This window comes from Gopherus evgoodei, chromosome 9 (assembly GCF_007399415.2).
Source record: "Gopherus evgoodei ecotype Sinaloan lineage chromosome 9, rGopEvg1_v1.p, whole genome shotgun sequence".
NCBI classification, from domain to species: domain Eukaryota; kingdom Metazoa; phylum Chordata; order Testudines; family Testudinidae; genus Gopherus; species Gopherus evgoodei.
Window position 1 is genome coordinate 93481877 of NC_044330.1, and position 22891 is coordinate 93504767.

General features: G+C 42.8%; 1 protein-coding gene across 10 annotated transcripts in view; it reads left to right on the top strand.

Annotated features, from left to right (window-relative positions):
- TENM1 (teneurin transmembrane protein 1) overlaps nt 1-22891 on the top strand; it is a 1405227-nt gene that overhangs the window by 996055 nt on the left and 386281 nt on the right. For all 10 annotated transcript variants that reach the window (XM_030575184.1, XM_030575189.1, XM_030575193.1 and 7 more), the window contains one exon: nt 8581-8859. In XM_030575184.1, coding sequence (XP_030431044.1) covers nt 8643-8859 — 217 coding nt within the window. In that variant the 5' untranslated portion in view covers nt 8581-8642. The remainder of the gene's footprint in view (nt 1-8580; nt 8860-22891) is intronic.

Consider the following 22891-nt stretch of genomic DNA (forward strand, 5'->3'; position numbering starts at 1 on the left):
TGCAGCAATGCTATCCAGTATCTCTGTTGCACCATAGAGTTGAGATGTGTGTGGCTGCCTTCCGCCAGTGGTGTGCTAGAACGGAAAGTGTTCCCTGTACCGTCCCACTCTAGATCACTACATAACAAATAAGTTAGCTCTTTGTACATATGTTTCATCTTCTACAACTGGTGCTTCATTTTTCTGATAAATTATGAAATCTGGGTTATATCTGAGGAAAAACTTGCTTCAGTATCTAAATGCAATTAATTCTTTAAAGACTGAGGGGAAATACTGCTCTTGAGGAACAAACTGCAAAATAAGAACATTGTGGAATATTTCTGTGAATGATTCACAGAAATCTTAAACCAAATCCATTCTGAAACAGATTCCTTGTGGCTTGTTAATTATTTTTATTACTGTAACATCTAGAAGTTGGAACCCCTTTGTGCTAGACACTGTACAAACTGAATAAGAGAGAATCTGTACCTGAAAGACTTTACAGTCTAAGCAGAAAAAGGCATTTAAAGGTTAGCAGAGAGAAAGTATTACAGATGGGAACTGAGACATAAAGGGGAATTAAGGTACAGTGAGATTAAGTGACTTGCCCAAGATCACATGTTAAGTCTGTGTCACAGCTAAGTGTTAAAACCAGATCTTCTGAATCAGAGTCTAGCAGCTTAACCATGCAAATATCAAATTAATGGTCAATATTATTTCAGTTTCAATCTAAAGCTTTTCTTTTCCTGCAGTGTACCTTATTTGGGCTTCCAAATACTTGATTTTTTTTAACTACTTCACTTGGATTTTCATTATCTGAAATTACAAGATCACTTATGCAGCTGTGAATCACATTGTCTGAAGTCCAATTATTTTTTCTCCAGAAAGACCAGGGCCCCAGTGACTATTCTGAAATAATTGTCCACAAAATGTATCACGCTACTAGACCACATATATTAAAAATACCTGGTCCCACAAATTAGCTTAATCTTCTGTGCTAGGACCTCTTCCTGAGTCATGCTTAATGACATCAAGCAAGCAGTTACTAAATAAAAACATTAAGAGGTTGTGGAATTTTATAGCTAGTGGCAAGCCTCCAAGTGAACTGAAAGGTAATGTTGGCCAGGAGTAATATGCCACAGCCAAACAACTGACATATAACATGTCTGACAGCTCACTGGCAGGCTTGCCATATGCAGCAAAATGCTGGAATTATCTAATCCATTTTGTCTGAGCAGTTTTTGTTCTGTTGTGTTCTGTCTAAAACTGACAGGACAGAGTGAATGATATTAACTTCTATTAGCTAAAATTAAATTATACCATGATTAATTTTAGATTAAGAAGAATATTAAATGTTGAAATAAAGAGTATCCATCTTGCATCTGTCATGATGAAAAATATACATGTATGTAATTCATTCGTTGGTTTAGAAACCTGAAATTCTCCATCAAATCCCTGAATGCTGGGTTTTGTATTTGCATATCTGGTGTAGCTGAAATATGTGTAAAAACTCATGTACTCATCCAGCTTCCTTTTATCTATCATCTATTCTCCTTAATGTGCCACTGGATAATCCACCTCCTCCAGGCAGGTATAATTTACATTCATGAAAAGTTGATAATTTGGCATTTTCAGATAGCAGTATATGAACATGCTTAGTTTTGGTAAAACCATCAACATTACTTTAGGTCTTACACTGACCTTTTGGGAGGGTTAATCTCACTTTTCTGCCTTGGCAGAGTAAACCTTCTCAGATTCATTCAGCAAAATGTCTTCAAAAATGGAGTCGTAAGGTGGGTGAGGTAATATCTTTTATTGGACCAACTTCTTTTGGCAACAGAGGGAAACTTTCGAGCTGCACAGAGCTCTGTGAAGAAGAGCTCTCTGTGGCTCGAAAACTTGTCGCTCTCTCCAGCAGAAGTTGGTCCATAAAAGATATTTTCTCACTCACCTTATGTCACTAATGTCCTGGAACCAACATGGCTACAACCATACTGCATTGAAAAATTGAAGCATTTCTCTTTGGCATAAGGAACATGTATAATACTGTTTCTTCCCTCTACTTCTTCACATCAGTCCTTATGCAGTGCTTGCCTTTTATGCTTTATACTGGACTCAGAATCCCCACCTTTGTGAGGCAAATATTCATATGACCCTTGTCTGAAATATTACCCACGTATACCAGTGTCTTGACTCCATCTCTGCTGAAATCTTCATCCATGTCTTCATTTCTCTTACTTTGATTATTAGAAGCCCCAGTGTTCTGGATTCCAACTCATGCAGAGTCAAAGTAACTTTTTCATACACAAGGAAATGCAACCACATCATCTTGAAAGAACTGCAGATTCAGCATTTGTTTCAGTTTCCAATTCAAAATGTCATTCTTGTTTTTAAAATTTCCAGTGAATGGTCTCCTAGACCTTGATGAGCTCCTCGTTTTTATGTTTTTTCTGGCGCTGGCCTTCTTAACCACTCTCATTTCAAGAACTTTCTTCTATGCAGTTCCTATCAACTTGAGCAGTCTTTCCATCTCTCTTAATTTCACCTACTATGTTTCCAAATCTCATCTGGAAGCATACCTTCCCTTATGCCTGGTAGCTCTTAAATTCTCTTGCTGTTACTTGTATTATTCTTATTTCTTCAATTAAATTATCTGATAACCTGGGTCTGTGTTCACTTTTTTTCTCTCTCAACAAAGTAGCAGCCTATTCCAAAAGTCCAAAACCTACATAAATGCTTGGAAAGTGGGACAGTATTGCTTATTGTATTATTGTAGCATGTAACCATGCTGTAAAATACAGGACTGTAAGGACTATATCAATTACCTTGTATTTATTATATATAAAGCAATGTTTTCATTAAGATAGTTTTGGTAATCTGTACCAAAGTCATAGCTTTTTGTCCTGGTATCACCTTCTTCATAGGTTTAAATTCACAGCATTTTTTTTCTAGAGCTTTTTTTCTTTTTACATTTCACATTTTATATTTCAGAAAAAAACCCTTAGCTTAGAGGTACTTTTCCTTTTTGATAACAGCAAACTGGATGCTGCTTGCTCTTTATTAGTTACTTTTCAGAGGAGAGAGTGAGCTGAACATATAATAAGAAAAGGAAACATGCAACAAGGCTATACATCTGCATTCTTTAAAGCAATTAAAACCTTTGGTCAGTTGTCAGGAGATACCAGGAAAATTTGACTGAACTTTGACTCACCATCAAGTAGAATTATGTGTGTTAATATACTCTCTCACCTGCCACCAGGGAGAGAGAAATAGAGAAGCAGCAGGCTGTCTTATGAATTTGTTATATAAATATGTGCAAACAATAATTCTTGATTATTGTGTTGGCATAACTGCATTTACATTTTAATTCTATTTAATTTTATCAAACATGATAGCAATGCTCAAATTAGTACAAAATGTTGCAATAGTCTCCATTGCTTCTGTGTTAGTACTCACCCATAAAGTGTCATGTTCGGCCACAAGAATATTGTGGCTGTGCATACCTGTCCACTATAAGTTCTGTATCTGTGGGTTTAGCAGAATTCCGTTTTTATTTTTTTATACTTTTGTTGTTTAATATTAATGTATATTTTCAAGCTTTTTGGATATTTATTTGTTTCAGTTTTCACAGTTGCAAAAAAATATGGGTTTGAGCTCCATCCCCCCCATTTACATTTTCACAGTTGTGGGAAATTTTTTGGTGGGTCAGACAATAGGGAGAGTCAGAAAATAGTTAATCTGAGGAGATGTTGAGATTCAAAAAGTTTCATGCTTTTTAACTGTTGAAACACAAACTTTCAACTTCATGTGTTACAATATATAAATATCCTTAAACCAAATGTTAAGTTCTCAAGTAGTGTTTTTCTTTCTTTGCCTGCCTGTAAATTTTGATTATCAGTGGGAATATTTTTTCATCAGTTTGTATGTGTATGGAGGAATAGGCATTTATCTATAAAAATGTAATTCTTCCAAGCCTACATATAGAAGGTGGACATAAAGGGTAACGAACTGGATGCACCACTGTGATAATGCCAGCTCTTGGGGTTAATTATAGTAATCAGTAAGGGCATTTTCCTCTGAAATGAATGAACCATGATGGTGGCCTGACTAGCATCTATCCAAAGCATTGTTAAAGTGAACATGAACTATGGTTCCTTGATATATTTGAAAATAGGAAATATGTACAATACAATGCATAAAATAAACCCCATTCTGAAGTACACATCGATCAGTGTGCACGCACTCAAACAACTCCATAGTAGACTAAATTTCACATAAACCACAGAGTTATGCTATGAATATTTTGTTTCAGAAGTAGTAGAGTTTTGATGCAAGTGCAACGTGAAAATGTAGTTTCTGATGACAAACTTAAAATAAAATCATGTACAAAATATGCATTAAATATGCAAGTCTGTTGCAGTTTTTAAAAGGCGCCATCCCCTTGCCTTAGTTCCTTTTTCAAGTACTAAGAAAACTCTAAGGGCTATTAAATGTCTTACTGATTAAATTTAAAGGATTAGCTGTGAATGTTTTCTGTTCTAGGAATGTGACTTTAAATTATATATGGTTTCTATTTTTAAAATATTGCTGAGAATTCTCTGCCATTCATTGCCTACAAATGTATTAAAAAACAAAACAAAAAAAAAGAGTGGTTCTTTTCTGACCTTTCTTTCTCTGTGGGAAGAAAAGCATTAAGTCACTCATGCAAAGGTCATTTATGGTAGCTGTATGCTTTTATAAGTCTTTATCATTTCACTGACAAGGGCAGCTTGATATTGATCAGCTAGATATTTCCTTTAGCCACCAGGAGGCCAGTTACTTGAAGGAACCTGTGTAGACACTCAGACATTGTTTTAAACCACACTTAACACAGTGTTGTTTTTTTCCAGTGCAAGGTGGGAAATAAGATACAGACTACAAGTGGCAGGGTTTAGGTTCAAATGATTTTAACACATCAACATTGAATGTATTTGACTCAATCTTTAACACTAAGATAGTTTGAAGACTTGTTTGGTTGGGTTTTTTTTCCCATATTTTGTTGTATCATAAAAATGTTATATGCTGAAAATTATCAAATCTTTTGCCAGTTCTTACAAATAACAGTTTATCACCTGCCTTCAGATAAGATTAGGTAATTTGGTTTTCAGGACACCTAAACAAAAATTGAGGAAACAAAAACTTATCCCATGTATTTGGGCTTTTGGTTTTTGTTTTTAGAGGGAGCTGAAATCCTCTAAGAAAAGACTTTGTCCAGTTTTCTATGTGAAGTTTTAATGCCAGTGTGACTCTAACAGAGTCAATGAAACTACTCCAGCAAAAACCCAGAGTAATGGAGCAAAAAATCATAGAATCATAGAATATCAGGGTTGGAAGGGACCTCAGGAGGTCACCTAGTCCAACCCCCTGCTCAAAGCAGGACCAATTCTCAACTAAATCATACCAGCCAGGGTTTTGTCAAGCCTGGCCTTACAAACCTCTAAGGAAGGAGATTCCACCACCTTCCTAGGTAACCCATTCCAGTGCTTCACCACCCTCCTAGGGAAAAAGTTTTTCCTAATATCCAACCTAAACCTCCCCCACTACTGTAGGCACACTGAGTTTCTTGATTCTCATCCCTTTTGGGAATGGGTGGGCAGTGCAGGATTTTTCCTGAGACCTGGAGTCTCTGAATTGCATTCCTTTTGGTTAGCCTTCTGCCTGAAGAACCATGATGCTATTGTGGACTCTCCCCTGATCCTGTGTGGCATGGAATGAAATCCACAGGTGCTTAAGGCCAGGACAATGGGATTTACAAGGGAATATTATGTGAAAAGAGATCCCACCTCCCACTCTTAGATCTTCATAGGAATGAAGTGGTGTCCATGTGTACCCAAAGTCTACTGGAGTCCCAGGAAGGGAGTGGAGTTGTGCTGTCCCTCAAACCTGTGTTGACATTTTTTTCTCCCCTCTGTTTAAAGAACAGAAGGGGGCAGTATAGCTACCACCTTCTAGAGAATGCTTCATAGAGTTTTCACCTGTCTTTACATGTCCTTTCTGTATTTAAATTGGAAAAAAAATCCATCATTGCACAGATGGAAAATCGTGTAAGCAAGACAGTGAAGCAGAAGTCATGAAAGAATAGTGAATATAAAAACAATAGTACTGTATATGAAGCAAAATCTTTTGCAAATTTAAAACTAAATATTGAAACCTTAAATTTTCCAATATTGCACCAGTTAAAGCTGTTAAATGCATATATTTGCAGCACTCAGTTTTCATAATCAGTGGAGAGTTTTTTTTAAAAAGTAAGATGCATCATTGTTATATATACTTGTAAAATAGGAGAGAGAAACACATTTCAGAAGTGACTCAGAGCAGCAGGTGTTCGAAACCTTGAATTTTACAGTATTCTATATAATCCCAAATTTTTCAGTTGTTCACAAAAGATGTGTGCAACCAGAATTCACCTTGTGCAGACCTCCTGCAAAATAGATCAGCCACAAGACCCTTTTTCCATAGGAACCTTTGTACATTTTTAAAAGGTTCAAGGTGCAGAGGGGTAGGACTGGCTTTTGTAAATCTCTTTGTGATTCAGCCTTGTGCGCAATAGGTGAGCATAGAAATGTAGAGGTTTTTTACAGTTATATGGCAAAAAAACAACCACTACCTCACAATAAATTAGGTGCATGGTTGGTTTTACAACTTACTTGATCTAAATGCGAGATTTATATATACTAGTGTACTTAGTTGCTTCTGTAGGCAGAGCACCCTGCACATACCGGGGGTACCTTGCATTCCCTCATCACCCCTTATAAACTCCCTTTGGCACTCTCCCATTCCCTTCTATTTCTGCAACATCCTGCAACCCCACCCCTTTATGCTGGGTGCTCTGTGTGTCCCCCTATTCTCCCCATCCCCGCATGCTAGGGCTCTATCCCCCATATTGACACCTCCACGACATGCTACAGGCTGTCTCTCCCCCCTCCCCATACTGTTGTCCCACATTCTCTCCTTATGTGTGCTCCCATTCGTCTTTCTCCCATACCCACTCCCTCCTTTGACTAGGCCTCATATGTGCCCACTTTCACTCATGCCAGTGGTCTGTGTTGCCTCCTATTTACCCTGGCTTTCTCCTTCCTTTCCGAATGCCAGAGGCTCTGTGTGCATCCCTGTTCCCCCTTTTCCCCACCACTCATACATTTTTCTTTTTCTTCCCTTTCTCTTTCAGGATCAACATTTTTTATTGTATTGAGAGTATGGCAATTTGATCTGTAGACAATTAAAAGGACAGTTGAAGCTGCTGATATTGGTAGCCAGATGCCAGGGGCTCCATGTGTTCCCCATTTCCACCTTTCATTTTATTTCCGATTTTCATCGGAATCAATAGGTTTCTGGCCATTGATGACTAGAAAATTCCCTGAAATTTTGGAGTTGATCGGTTGAAGCATTACACTGTTGGGTTACAGACACCCAGGGAAATCCCATCAAGCTGAGTGTTAGAATTGCTTTGTTCAGCCAATGAGATAAAATTAACAAGAAGCTGTAAACTTCTGTTGGGAGAAGTTTTTGTCCAAGAGAAGTACTTCTCCATAACATCTTGGTTTTAGAGTTTTATTTTTTGTCTATTAGTCTAATGTGTTTTTGTTTGTTGCACTGCATTTTTCTAAATGAACATTGTGTATTAACTAGTCTCACATTGGCAAATCCTTTTTTGTTGCATGACTGTCTCTAAATGGACAAATTATTGGTCTTCGATCTGATCTTGGAACTAACTGTTGCTGCTGTATGAATGCAGTGGTAAAGGATGTTCCACAATTCCCATTGTTTCACCATATAATTTCCATTAACGTTAATAGGTAAAAACATTCATGAAAACGAGACTATAGGCCAAATTCACCAGTTAGGGAAGTGAAACTTTGTTACCATTAATGGTATTGGAAATGCTTGAGCTAGCAGTAAATGTTGCCTACCTCTCTAAAGGTTTCATTGCAGTACTTTCTGTATGGACTCACATTGCTTTGAGCTAGGTATTTTTTTTAAATTCGCATTATTTAAAAGGAATGTCATTTTTTCTGAGTTAATTATGATACAGTATTCTGAGACTGTCATAAGCTATCCATTTTAATTTTAAACATGCCTGATTGTTTTATAGTGTGTCAAATGTCTTACTAGTTGACTGGACGTTTTAATTTATATAACCAAGTACTTCCAGAGGAGTAGAACTCTTTTTGATTTCTTGACCTTAACATTAAAAAAAATTTAAAATGTAATATTTGAGGGACACACAGATTTTTAGAGAAATATATTCAATTATATCCAATAATTTCAAATAACATACTGGAACTTCAGGTCTTTTATCCAAATGGTATTATAATGTACTCTGTGCATGAAGTGCAAGACAACATTAGCACTCTGACTTAGTATATATCATTTGGTTTAGGTTTTTTTTTAAACTATTTTGATCGTGTTTCGTGAAAATCTGTGGGCCAGATTCTTATCTCAATCACATTTATGTAAATCCAGATAAATGTCATTGATTTTCTTTTGGTCTGAGAGTAACATCTGGCCCTGAATAGCTAATATTTATATGTAATATCTGAGATGGAATTTTGTCTTTTTCAGGACCATTTTTTTAGGGAGTTCCTATTCCTTATTTTCATGACTCTGAGCATACTTAATCAGAAATGGAGCAGATGGACTGCAAACCCTACCAGCCACTGTCAAAAGTTAAGCATGAAATGGATCTAGCTTATACAAGTTCTTCAGATGAAAGTGAAGATGGGAGAAAACCAAGACAATCCTATGACTCCAGAGAAACTCTAAATGAATATAGCCAAGAACTAAGACTCAACTATAACAGCCATAGCAGAAAAAGAAAAGCCGATGACAAATCCACTCAAGGTACATAAATGATTTTCATTTTCACTAATTATGAAAAGTATCGTACAAGGTCATTTGTATATCAGCATGTAAACACATAATTATATTACTTTCAAAGGCAGACAATGATTGCCATTTAAAAGTCAACATTTGGCACCTGTTATCACACTACAGTATCTGAGTTACTGCACTTATTTTCCTAAGTATTTTTCAGCTATCACCTTCCAGAAATACGGAATTACTATGCAGTGTCTCAGACCACAACATGGCAAGTGTTGGTAAATGTTGTTGTTAGGTAGTGGCTACTCTTCTTACTAAAACTAACTGGGTAATAGTTTAAAATTCTTACATATGTGTATGTATTTGCTCCAGGTACCAAATTAGCTTTGAGGTTGTAGGTTATCTGTCCATGTGCTTGTAAAGCTTATTGGTAAATTCAAATGCAACAATCCTCTTAAACAAAATTTGTGTAATCCTACAAGTAGCCAAGTCATTTACAAATGGAAGGAGAAGTAATTTGTTGTAAGGACAAAAGCAAACAATTTACTGTTGTCTTTCTTTTTTTCTTTTTCTTTAAGCATAGATGTAACTCAGGGGAGAACTTGTTCCTATCCTAGAAATCTTTTCAGCATATGTATCCAAATGGTGCATATAGCTACAAAGCAGCAGTGTTGGGGGAAATACAAGGCTATAATTTTTTATATATTTGAATACAGGACCTATTCAAATTATTCTGTCCAAGATTTCAGACATGTATGTTTGACCTGCCAAGAATTACCTTGTCCTGCAAGAATTAAGTGGGTTTGCTTAATTAAGAAATTATCCCATTTGTTATGCTTTTGAGTTTATCCTCCCTATGTTGCATAGCTTTATTCCTTCGAGAACTGTATCGTATAAGAAAATTCCACCAATAATCTTGTAGGTTTTAACTCCTTGTGATTTCCTTGCTAGAAATGGTAAAGCTTGTATGCATTTCTGCAGTGAGTCCTCATACAGCAGTTTGTCCTGCTCGCACATGTTCAGGATTGGCCTGTTAGGAATCAGATTTATTATTTGCAAAAACATGTATTTCTTGAAGACTCATGGAGTCATTTTGGCTTATTAAAAATGTGTTCTCCATATTTTTCTTGCCTGGATTAATGTTCAGTTCATTTCTTACTAGATATCATAGGCATCTGTCCTGTTTGCCTTATAAGAACCTAACTTTTTCTCCTTGAAATTCATAGTCTTGTCCTGCTGCAAATTACCATATGACCCCAAGCACATGCTTTACAACATCACTATTCAAGTTAGCCTGTTAGCACTTGCTTAACTGACATCTTGAATAGAGATACTTTCCTGAAATTGAGTCTATCAATATATTATTATTCAGTGCATATTGGTTCCTGTGTAATACTTGTTAATACTTCTGGTATACTTGATAATATATGCTAGTATATTGAGTTGTCTGGAGGGAGGTAAAATTTTCTTGTCTTACCGGAAATCATATAATAAAGTTTTCTCTTGTGAGAAATTTAATGCAACATAATAGTCCTAGTCAGTAAGTGTATAGGTTTGTTCTGCCAAGAATTGCATTGTATATGGGTTTTCAATGCCAGGAATACATCCCCATATCTTTGTGTTGTGTAAATCATATTGATCTTCCATAAATTCAGCCCATACGTTTGACATGCCAGCTGTCATACAGATTTGAAATATGTAAGTGGTTGAGCAAAGAATTTGTTCAAACAAACAAAAGTTAGGCTGAGGAGGCAGAGTTCTCATCTGGCTCCAGAGTTGGGTTAGATAAGCTTCTGTTTGTTGATTGAAATCTAACAAGCTTTCAAAAGGTCATATCTTTAATGGTAGAAATGCCGTGAGATCTAGTGTTCTTAGGGATTTCTGCTTTCTTTGCTTGCATTCAAACAAGAACAGAAAAAAACAGGCCCCTTTTGAGTTATGAGTCTGACCTACTTCAAAGTCATAAGGGTGTATTTGGAATTTGGATTCCCATAAACCCTACCAAAATTTTGCTGACATTCTGTATTAGGCATATCTTTAATTTTGCATCCTTGATTTGTGAAATGTAATTTTTTTTGTAATCACTGTCAAAAGAGGATTGTGAATGTTGTCATCTTATATTAGTGGAAACCTTGGGAAAGGACAATAATATCCTGTACTGATATATAGCAGTATTTTCTGAGGATCTCAATGTACTTTACAAAGGTGGATAAGTATTATTATCTCTATTTTATAAATAAGGAAACTGAGGCACGGAGACTGTTAAATAATATATTCATGGTCACTTAGTGAGTTAATGGCAGAGTCAGAAGCAAAGCTCTTGTCTCTTAACTTTGTCTCCTGCTCCAACCATTACAGGGCCGCCCAGAGGGGGTGAGCAAGTGGACCAATTTGCCCCAGGCCCCGAAGTGGCCCCCACGAGAGTTTTTTGGGGCCCCTGGAGCAGGGTCCTTCACTCACTCCACGGGCCCCGGAAAACTCTCGCGGGGCCCGGGCTCCTGGAGCTTCTTCCGCTCTGGGTCTTCGGCAGCAATTTGGCGGCGGGGGGTCCTTCTGGCCTGGTACCCGCCGCCAAAGTGCCCCGAAGACCCATGGCAGCGGGTCCTTCTGCTCCGGGACCCGCCACCGAACTGTCGGGTCTTTGTCGGCGACCCAGACCCCCTGAATCCTCTGGGTGGCTCTGAACCATTAGACAGCACTGAAGCAATATGCAATCCTGAAAAAGTGATTAGTGGATGTCAAAGTGGAAGTAAATTCAGAAGGCCTGTGAACTCCACCAGCATAATGTATGGTAATACATAAGGAAACAGACATGTCACAGCAGTCATGAGTAAAGTGTTAATGATCCAAGGTGAGATAGCAAACAAACCTGAGTTCTGGTGAGGGAATGTGAGAAAAGAAAAGTAACTGAGAATGAATAATGAATACATGAATCTCTATCTAAAACCAAAACCCTTTATGCCAGGTTGCCAGCATTTTTTGGCAAGTAATTTATTCCTGGCAGATTGACCACTTAATTGTAGTTACTAGAGTCAAGAGTTCATTGGTAGTGAAAGTCCTTTGTTCTGTTCATGGGATCTTTATTGAAATAGGTGTTCTTTCACAGAATAGATACTATACGTAAATATGGCACTAATCCAATAATTGTATGAAACCTCTGTGGTTTGTGTGCTATGAACCCAATGCTCACATTTTGTCAGTGGTATTTATCTGGCTTCAAATATATCTTGTTATTGTATACAATTTTATTAGATTAATATTTGTAACAAACACCCTTTGTAAAGCTGTGTGTTTATAGAAATTATTAAATTTGCTTCCACAGTTTTTTCATGATGAACACAATGTTGGAACACAAAATATGTAACAACTTTCAGGGTGCTCCCTGTGCCTCGAACTCTTTTCATGCCTTTTTCTGGCCCTTCCTTAAAATCTCTTCTCAAAACCCACTTCTTCAAGGAGGATTGGTTTATTAGTTGTTTTCTGCAAGGTTTACTTAGAAGAAGCTCAAAAAAATCAACAGTGAATACAGAATAATCTATCGAGAGACCATTATGTGAGTTGACCATATGACTGTTGCTGAACATCATATGCTGTGTCTTATGGCGTTTTAGATGTAAGATAAACTGTAGCTCAGGAGTGATTTTCAGTGGAAACGCAGTTATCTGACAGTGCAAGATTTAGCAAATAAGATCACGCAAAGGTTTGCAAGTATGGATATAGGAATTGGCTAAACGTATCAGTTTTGATACGCTGTGGACAGATGAAGAACACTTTCCAATAAAAGTATTTTCCACTCCTGAAGATTCACATATAACTTCACAATGTGTAAATTTTGTCAAGAAAGATTATTTTAGAGTAATTGGAATGTTCACATTGCTTTGTTTATCTAAATGGCTATAAACCAACAATGTATTATCCTGTCCAGAAAGACACATGAAGTAAATTTCAGGCAGACCTAGTCTAATGTAGTTCATGGTTTTTGGAAAACATAGGAAATTAACCCTTTGCAGGACTGGCCAATAGATTGTTGATAGTTTAAAGACATAGGGCAGATTTGGCTGGACACTCCTAGATGTATTGATGATTCCTGGAAGGGATACATCTTGATTCTAGCATGGAAAATTTTTTTCTTGCAGGATGTATATCTATCAATCTTATTCTCATTTCACTTGTAACACTTTTATAGCAGCAAAACAACATTTTTTTCAAGGAGTTACTCTTTATTTACATGAATGTAAATAAGAGAAAACTCTATTTGTACAATTTTTGGAGACTTAAAGAAAGAAGCTGTATTCCTTTTAGACTGATGTCTACTATTAAGGAAAATACCAGTTTAGAGGGATGAATTCCAGACAGGACAAGCAGCTGGGATTGAGTCACTGGAGTGATGAATGTTATTGATCCTTAACAGGATGAACATATGGGGATAAATGTCTAGTTAGCCAAACTTTTATATATTTCCTGGCAAGATAAATATATTGAGCTTCATTATGGGCCAGGCAAACTGATATTATGCAGGAAGAAAAAGTGGCATATATTTACTGGTAAATTTGTGTGGGGGAAAAAATTAGCATAGCTAGCGATACTAGAAAACAAAGGTTCTTCTTCGAGAGCTTGCTCATATCCATTCCAGTCAGGTGTGCGCACGCCGCGTGCACGTTCATCGGAAACTTTTTACCCTAGCAACACTCGGTGGGCCAGTAGGTCGCCCCCTGGAGTGGCGCCGGCATGGCGCCTGATATATACCCCTGCTGGCCCGCCCGCTCCTCAGTTCCTTCTTACCGCCCGTGTCGGTCGTTGGAACTGTGGAGCACGCCTAGCCGTTCTCCACCTCCCTAGCGTTTCATTCTTCTGTAGTCTAGTGTATATAGCTTAGTTATTATAGTGTTAGTTGTAGTTATAAAGTTAAGTAAGTATAGTTGTAAATAGTTATACTGAGGATCGGGGGTTCGCCCCTTTTTCCTCCCCGCGGTGCCGGGGCCCATGCCCGGTTCACCTGGCTTTAAGCCTTGTGCGGCCTGTCATCGGCTGATGCCAACAGGAGACCCGCACGACTCCTGTCTGAGGTGCCTAGGCGAGTCCCACCTTGTGGACAAGTGTCGGATTTGCAAGGCGTTCAAGCCCCGAACTAAGAAGGAGCGGGACAGTCGCCTGAAGCAGATCCTGATGGAGGCAGCGCTGACTCCCCCACCGTCGGCACCGACTCCGGCACCGGGACCAAGTGTCGCCTCCGCTCCGGACCGCCCGGCGCCGGCGAGGGCTCCAACTTCCCGCTCGGCACCGCCCCGGCACCCTAGCCAGCCACCGCTCCCTCTCTCCGAGGAGCAAAAAGCACAGGGCTCCTGCGGTGCCTGCAACTGCACCACAGTCAGAGCGTGGCTCAAAATCTGACCGCCCGGCACCGTCATCTGCCGCGGCACCGAGCGTCGCCGCACCGTCGACTCCGGCCCCTCAGAGGCAGTTGAGTCTGGTGCCATTCAGCTCCCCGGTGAGGACAGGGGTCGAGCTCGTCGCGCCCTCCACGCCGAAGACCTTCTCAGCGGCACGCGACATCATTGCGTTGACAGAGCCCGAGCTGCCCCAACCCCCGGCACTGCCGGTGCGGGTTATACAATCGCTGGGCAAGCCCGCCATGGTACGGCCGCATTCGCCAGGCACTACCGAGCGGCGATCCCGATCTAAATCGAGGGACCACTCACAGCGCCGCCGCTCGAGATCTAGACGCCGCTCGCAGTCCCGAGACCGCTACCTGCGGCACCGGTCGTACTCGCGGCACCGTTCGAGATCCAGGTTGCCGTCGTACTACTCTCGGCACCGGTCTAGATCGTGGCACCGACGTTCATACCGCAGCTGATCCCGGCACGGCAGCGGCCGGCACCGGTCGACCTCCCGGCACCGAGCTGGTAGCAGGTCCCGGTCTAGATCACGGTACCGCCATGACTCCTGGTACCGTTCACCGGCACCGCGCAGCGACGTCGGGATGCGCAGAGGCCTGCCACAGTCATCGGCGGCTCCTCCCTGGCCTTCGAGGCACTCGTCCGCTTCGTCCCATATGGACAGCGCCTCTTACGGGGGTTCATATGTGCACACCCGCACGGACCAGGGTCCACCTCAATGGTCCTTTTGGATGCCCTGGGCATACCACCAAGCCCAGGGCGAACCTTCGGGACAAGCTCGCTCCAACCCACCGGAGCGTCGTGCACCAGAGGCCACAATCAGTCGGTCCCCCCCCTCAGGTACGGAGGAAGACCCCACGGATACCATGGGGCAGCAGGATTCCCGGGAAACGGAGGCCCCTCTGGAGGAGGCTTCAGTACAAGAACCGCTTCTCCCTGGGGTATCTTCGTCCTCGTCCCCGGATGAGGCGGTAGCGGGCACGTCTTCATCAGGGCCCCCGCCGATCGATCTCTGGGCACATCAGGACCTGTTGAGGCGAGTGGCCCAAAACATAAACCTTCCTGTAGAGGAAGTCCCGGAAGTAGAGGACCCGGTAGTAAGCATCCTCTCGGCGGAGGCACCGACCAGGGTAGCCCTCCCCTTCATTAAGTCGATCCAGGCAAAGGCGGACACCATCTGGCAGTCTCCGGCCTCCATTCCACCCACTGCCCGCGGCATGGAAAGAAAGTATATGGTACCATCCAAGGGGTATGAGTACCTCTACGTACACCCCGCTCCCTGCTCCTTGGTGGTACAGTCAGTCAATGACCGGGAACGCCACGGCCAACAGGCTCCTGCTCCAAAATCCAGGGAAGCCAGACGCATGGACTTGCTGGGATGTAAAATTTATTCTGCTGGAGGCCTTCAGCTCCGTGTGGCGAACCAGCAGGCCCTCCTGAGCCGTTACAGCCACAACACCTGGGAGGCTGTCGGCAAATTTGCAGAGCTGCTCCCTCAGGACTCACGCCAGGAATTTTCATCTCTCCTGGAAGAGGGCAGGAGGGTCGCCAGAACCTCACTACAGGCGTCCTTAGATGCCGCAGATTCAGCAGCGAGGACTCTGGCGTCGGGCGTAGCCATGCGCCGTATATCGTGGCTGCAGTCTTCCAGACTAGCGCCGGAGCTGCAATACACGATCCAGGACCTGCCATTCGATCAGCAGGGCCTCTTCTCTGAAAAGACGGATCCCAGGCTACAGAGCCTAAAGGATAACAGGGTCATCATGCGTTCTCTGGGAATGCACACGCCCCAGACTCAGAGAAGGCCATTCCGCCCCTACCATCAGCGCACTTACCCCCCGCCTCGCCCCAGACAAGACTTCAACCGGAGGCGAGGCCGGCCAAATCGCAGACGACAGTCAGGTCCTCAAAGGGGTAACACTTCCGGGTCCGAAAAGCCACCGCAGGGACCCAAGGCGAACTTTTGAAGGTGCGCCCGAGAGCAGCTTACCAATCCCCTCTCTGGATCCACTTCATTTCCTCAGCCGCCTCCGCCACTTCCTGCCGTCATGGTCCCAGCTGACTTCGGATCGTTGGGTCCTGAGCATGGTGCAGTTTGGTTACCATCTTCAGTTTGTTTCTCCACCCCCCTCCCAGCCTCCCCCCTCTTCAGGGACCCCTCTCACGAGCAACTTATCGTCCAGGAGGTCTGTCCATTGGGGCTATAGAGGAAGTGCCAAGGGAGCTAAGGGGCAAGGGGTTTTATTCCTGGTACTTCTTCATCCCCAAATCAAAAGGGGGCCTACGACCCATCCTGGACCTGCGAGGCCTGAACAAATTCATCAAAAAGTTCAAGTTCTGCATGGTAACATTAGGAACCATCATTCCTTCCCTGGATTCAGGAGATTGGTACGCCGCTCTCGACATGAAGGATGCATACTTCCACATTGCGATCTTTCCCCCGCACAGACGGTATCTCCGCTTTGTGGTGAATCAGGACCACTACCAGTTCACGGTCCTCCCCTTTGGGCTCTCCTCGGCCCCCCGGGTGTTCACCAAATGTATGGCGGTTGTCGCTGCTGCCCTGCGACGTCCTCGTATCCATGTCTTCCCTTACCTCGACGACTGGCTCATCCGAGGCACGTCGGAAGAGCAGGTGACCGGACACATCGCCATCATCACGGAGCTGTTTGCGAGCCTAGGCCTGACCATCAATCCGGGCAAGTCCACTCTGGTGCCTACGCGGAGCATAGAATTCATAGGGGCAGTGCTGGACTCCACCCTCGCGACGGCCAGCCTTCCCCGGCACCGATTCCAAGCCATAGTGTCCATGGTCACAAGCCTGCGGGCCTTCCCAACCACATCTGCTCGAACGTGCCTCGCTCTCCTGGGGCACATGGCCGCATGCACCTTCGTCACCAGACACGCAAGACTCCGCATGCGCCCGTTGCAGACCTGGTTAGCGTCAGTCTATCGACCATGCAGGGATGCCATAGGCACAATTGTAACGATTCCACCGAATGTTCTAGGCTCCCTAGGCTGGTGGACAATGCCTTCCCAAGTGTGTGCGGGCCTCCCGTTTCACGCCCCACAGCCATCAGCGTCCCTGACAACGGACGCATCATCGCTGGGCTGGGGGGCGCACCTGGGGACCCTGCGTACACAGGGCCTGTGGTCACAGAGAGAGTTGACTCTTCACATCAATGTGCGGGAGCTACGGGCCGTTCGCCTAGCATGCCAGACATTCCAACGCCATTTGCACGGTCGTTGTGTTGCGGTATTCACGGACAACACAACGGCCATGTATTACATCAACAAGCAGGGCGGGACCCGGTCCTCCCCGCTGTGTCAGAAAGCAATACGTCTGTGGGACTTTTGCATAGCCCACTCTATTCATCTAGTGGCCTCCTTTCTCCCGGGAGTGCAGAACACCCTGGCGGATCACCTGAGCAGATCCTTCCTGTCCCACGAATGGTCCATCCGTCCGGACGTCCTCTATGTCATTTTCCAAAGGTGGGGGTTTCCCCAGATAGACCTGTTCGCCTCCAGATCGAACAGGAAATGCCAGGTGTTCTGCTCTCTGCAGGGCCGCTCCCCGGGCTCCCTGTCGGACGCATTTCTCATACCGTGGACGGGTCGCCTTTGCTACGCCTTCCCACCCTTCCCTCTCATCCATCGAGTCCTGATCAAGGTCCGGAGAGACAAGGCCCGCCTCATCCTGATCACTCCGGCGTGGCCGCGGCAACCTTGGTACACCATGCTGCTCGATCTCTCCCTGGCAAATCCGATTGCCCTACCTCTTTGGCCGGACCTGATCACACAGGACTTCGGCAGGATGCGCCATCCGGATCTACAATCCCTCCATCTGTCTGTATGGCTCCTGGCTGGTTAAGCCAATCCGAGTTGCGCTGTTCCGATGCAGTACAACAAGTGTTGTTGGGCAGCAGGAAGCCTTCCACGCGTTCAACCTACCTAGCGAAATGGAAACGCTTCTGCTGCTGGTGCAGTCAGCACAACCACGATCCACTCGCTGTACTAGTCCCCACCATCTTGGACTACGTGTGGTCTCTCAAGCAGCACGGCTTGGCGATCTCCTCTCTACGCGTCCACCTCGCGGCTATATCCACCTTCCACCCAGGCGAGGCTGGCAAGTCCGTCTTTTCTCACCCAATGGTGTCAAGATTTATCAAGGGCCTGGAGCAGCTCTACCTCCAGGTCAGATGGCCTACCCCTACTTGGGACCTGAACCTGGTTCTAACCGGGCTCATGGCGCCCCCTTCGAGCCCTTAGCCACATGCTCGCTGCTGTACCTATCCTGGAAGGTGGCCTTCCTAGTTGCTATTACATCGGCCCGGCGAGTCTCCGAGCTTCGGGCTCTGACCGTGGACCCTCCGTACACGGTGTTCCATAAGGACAAGGTACAGCTGCGACCGCACCCGGCGTTCCTCCCTAAGGTCGTTTCCGCCTTCCATATTAACCAAGATGTTTTCCTGCCAGTCTTTTACCCAAAGCTGCATTCATCCCGAAGAGAGCAACAGCTCCACTCCTTGGATGTCTGAAGAGCTCTCGCGTTCTACATTGAGAGAACAAAACCCTTCCGGCGTTCAACACAATTGTTTGTGGCAGTAGCAGAACGCATGAGAGGCATGGCAATCTCCTCCCAGCGTATCGCATCCTGGGTCACGTCCTGCATCAGGACACGTTACGACTTGGCCAGTGTGCCAGCGGGACCCCTGACCGCCCATTCTACCAGGGCTCAGGCTTCATCGGCCGCGTTTTTGGCTCATGTCCCCATACAGGATATCTGCCGTGCGGCCACATGGTCTTCTGTGCACACCTTTGCATCACACTATGCGCTGGTACAGCAAGCTAGAGACGATGCCGCTTTTGGCGCAGTGGTTTTGCAGTCCGCAACGTCTCACTCAGACCCCACCGCCTAGGTAAGGCTTGGGAATCACCTGACTGGAATGGATATAAGCAAGCACTCGAAGAAGAAAAGACGGTTACTCACCTTTGTAACTGTTGTTCTTCGAGATGTGTTGCTCATATCCATTCCACACCCGCCCTCCTTCCCCACTGTCGGAGTAGCCGGCAAGAAGGAACTGAGGAGCGGGCGGGCCAGCAGGGGTATATATCAGGCGCCATGCCGGCGCCACTCCAGGGGGCGACCTGCTGGCCCACCGAGTGTTGCTAGGGTAAAAAGTCTCCGACGAACGTGCATGTGGCGCGCGCACACCTGACTGGAATGGACATGAGCAACACATCTCGAAGAACAACAGTTACAAAGGTGAGTAACCGTCTTTTTTTTAAAATGCTTCACAAAATATTAGGCATTTTCTATTCCTAACCAGAGGGTCATATAAGATTTCTTATTTGTAGGACAAAAAGTAGAGTATGAGATCACTAGCAGGGCAAATAAAATGAAGAAACTTGTATAAATTCCCTTTTGAACAACTGAACTGGGCTAAATGTGTGTAATAAAGGCCTAATTCTTATTTAAGCAAAACCTCCATTGACATCAGTAAGAATTGCCAGAGTAAGGACTTTAGAATTTGGCCCTCTAGTTTCCAGACCAGTTTTATTCTAAACCCTCATTTTTGCCTGTTTCTAATTCTTTGTCGGATTCTCACTATAGCAGTTTTATGACTGATATATTGTGTATGCATTTAGAAGTGTTCTAATTCTACAAAGCGAAAGAGTTTAGAGAGGAAACCTAGATCTGGAGAATGCAGTTTCAGTTACGCTTAGAGTTCAAATTCATACATACCAAGAAGGAAGATTTAAACATATGGAACTTGGATTTCATGTGACCAGTCAGAAATAGTTTTACTTATCTGCGAAGACATGAATATAAGGCATGCTGAGAAGTCTTGGCAAGAAATTGGCATGTCAGGAAAATATCAATGTGTGTTTTTGTAATCTGTAAACTAGAACTAGCTTGGCTCACACAATGGACCAAATTCTGCTCTCATACTGGTATAAATCCACAGTGAGTTCATTAAGGTCAGTAGATTTGCTCCGTATTTTACTGGTGAACATATCATTTGGGCCATGTATCGTACGCACTGTTTGTTTCAAACGTTTTTTTCACTGTGCTTCTATGGGACCTGTAAAAGTAAAGAGGCTAATTTTTAATCAGTTTTTCCTCTAAATACATCAATATGTAACACTACAATATATTCTCACTTTCTTTAAATGTAAGATTACTGCCCTAATATCATCCTGTCCCACAGAAACTTGCTTGGAAGGTGGGGGGAAAAAAAAAAAAAGGAAGAAAGAAAATATCACAGTTTTAAAGCCTAAGCTTCTTGCTACATCATTTATTTTAAGGAGTGTGTTGCTGCACAGTAGCTTTACTACTTTTGGCTACCTGCTTGCACCTACCTGCCCTCTAGTGCAATGGTTCTCAACCAGGGGTACATGTACTCCTAGGGGTACACAGTGGTCTTCTGGTGGGTACATCAACTCATCTAGTTATTTGCCTAGTTTTACAACAGGCTACATAAAAAACATTAGTGAAGACACAGTACAAACTAAAATTTCATATAGACAATTATTGTTTATACTGCTGTATATACTATATACTGAAATGTAAGTATAATATTTATGTTCTGATTTATTTTATAATTATATGGTAAAAATGAGAAAGCGAGCAATTGCTCAGTAATAGTGTGCTGTGACAATTTTGTATTTTTGTGTCTGATTTTGTAAGCAAGTAGTTTAAGTGAGGTGAAACTTGGGGGTATGAAAGACAAATCAGACTCCTGAAAGGGGTACAGTAGTCTGCAAAGGTTGAGAGCCACTGCTCTAATCTATGAACTTCTGTTGGAGGCATTAAGTTCATCAGTGTGATGAGTAGCTCCTTCCCTTATCTGACAGTTTCTGGATCACTGTTTTCATGTAGAGTGGAATATCTGCAGACTCTGAAGAAGACAGATGATACAAGTTAGGCTTTATCTACACTACAACATAAGGCAGCTTATGTTGACCTAACTATGTCAGTGTCTACATTACAGCCTTGTCTAACAAACAAAATAAGTTGATCTAAGTTACGCTTGTTAAGTTACATAAATTACATAACTTAAATTGAAGTAGCTTAGATTGACTTACAGTGGTGTCTACACTGCACTAGGCTGATGGGAGATGCTCTTCGATTGACATAGCTTCCACCTCTCATTGAGATGGAGTACTGAAGTCAACAGGAGCAAGCATCTCAGAGAGGTGATTAAGAAAAAGCAGAAAGCCTACAAGGAGTGGAACATGGGTGGGATTAGCAAAGAAAGGTACCTTTTTGAGGTCAGAACATGTAGGGATAAAGCGAGAAAGCCAAAAGCCATGTAGAGTTGGACCTTGCAAAGGGAATTAAAACCAATAGTAAAAGGTTCTATAGCCATATAAATAAGAAGAAAACAAAGAAAGAAGAAGTGGGACTGCTAAACACTGAGGATGGAGTGGAGGTTAAGGACAATCTAGGCATGGCCCAATATCTAAACAATACTTTTGCCTCAGTCTTTAATGAGGCTAATGAGGAGCTTAGGGATAATGGTAGGATGACAAATGGGAATGAGGATATGGAGGTAGATATTACCACATCCGAGGTAGAAGCCAAACTGGAACAGTTTAATGGGTTGAAATGGGGGGGCCCAGATAATCTTCATCCAAGAATATTAAAGGAACTGGAACATGAAATTGCAAGCCCATTAGCAAGAATTTTTAATGAATCAGTAAACTCAGAGGTTGTACCGTACGACTGGAGAATTACTAACATAGTTCCTATTTTTAAGAAAGGGGAAAAAAGTGATCCAAGTAACTATAGGCATCTACAGTTTGACATCTGTAGTGTGCAAGATCTTGGAAAAAAAATTTGAGGGAGAAAGTAGTTAAGGACATTGAGGTCAGTGGTAATTGGGACAAAATACAACATGGTTTTACAGAAGGTAGATCGTGCTGAACCAACCTGATCTCCTTCTTTGAGAAGGTAACAGATTTTTTTAGACAAAGGAAACGCAGTGGATCTAATTTACCTCAGTTTCAGTAAGGCATTTGATACAGTTCCACATGGGGAATTGTTAGTTAAATTGGAAAAGATGGGGATCAATATGAAAATTGAAAGGTGGATAAGGAACTGGTTAAAGGGAAGACTACAACTGGTCATAGTGGACATACAACAGGTCAGGCTGGAAGGAGGTTATTAGTGGAGTTCCTTAGGGATCGGTTTTGGGAGCAATCTTATTTAATTTTTTTATTACCGACCTTGGTACAAAAAGTGGGAATATGCTAATAAAGGTTGAGGATGACAGGTATTGATGGGAGGCATTGCTAACAGAGAAGGATCAGGATATCATACAGGAAGATCTGAATGACCTTGTAAAGTGGAGTAATAGTAATAGAATGACATTTAATAGTGAAAAGTGCAAGGTCATGCATTTAGGGATTAATAACAAAAAAAAATTGTTATAAACTGGGGATGCATCACTTGGAACTAACAGAGGAGGAGAAGGACCTCGGAGTATTGGTTGATCACAGGATGACTATGAGCCGCCAGTGTGATATGGCTGTGAAAAAAGCTAATGCGGTCTTGGGATGCATCAGGTGAGATATTTCCAGTAGAGATAAGGTGGTGTTAGTACCGTTATACAAGACACTGGTGAGATCTCATCTGAAATACTGTGTGCAGT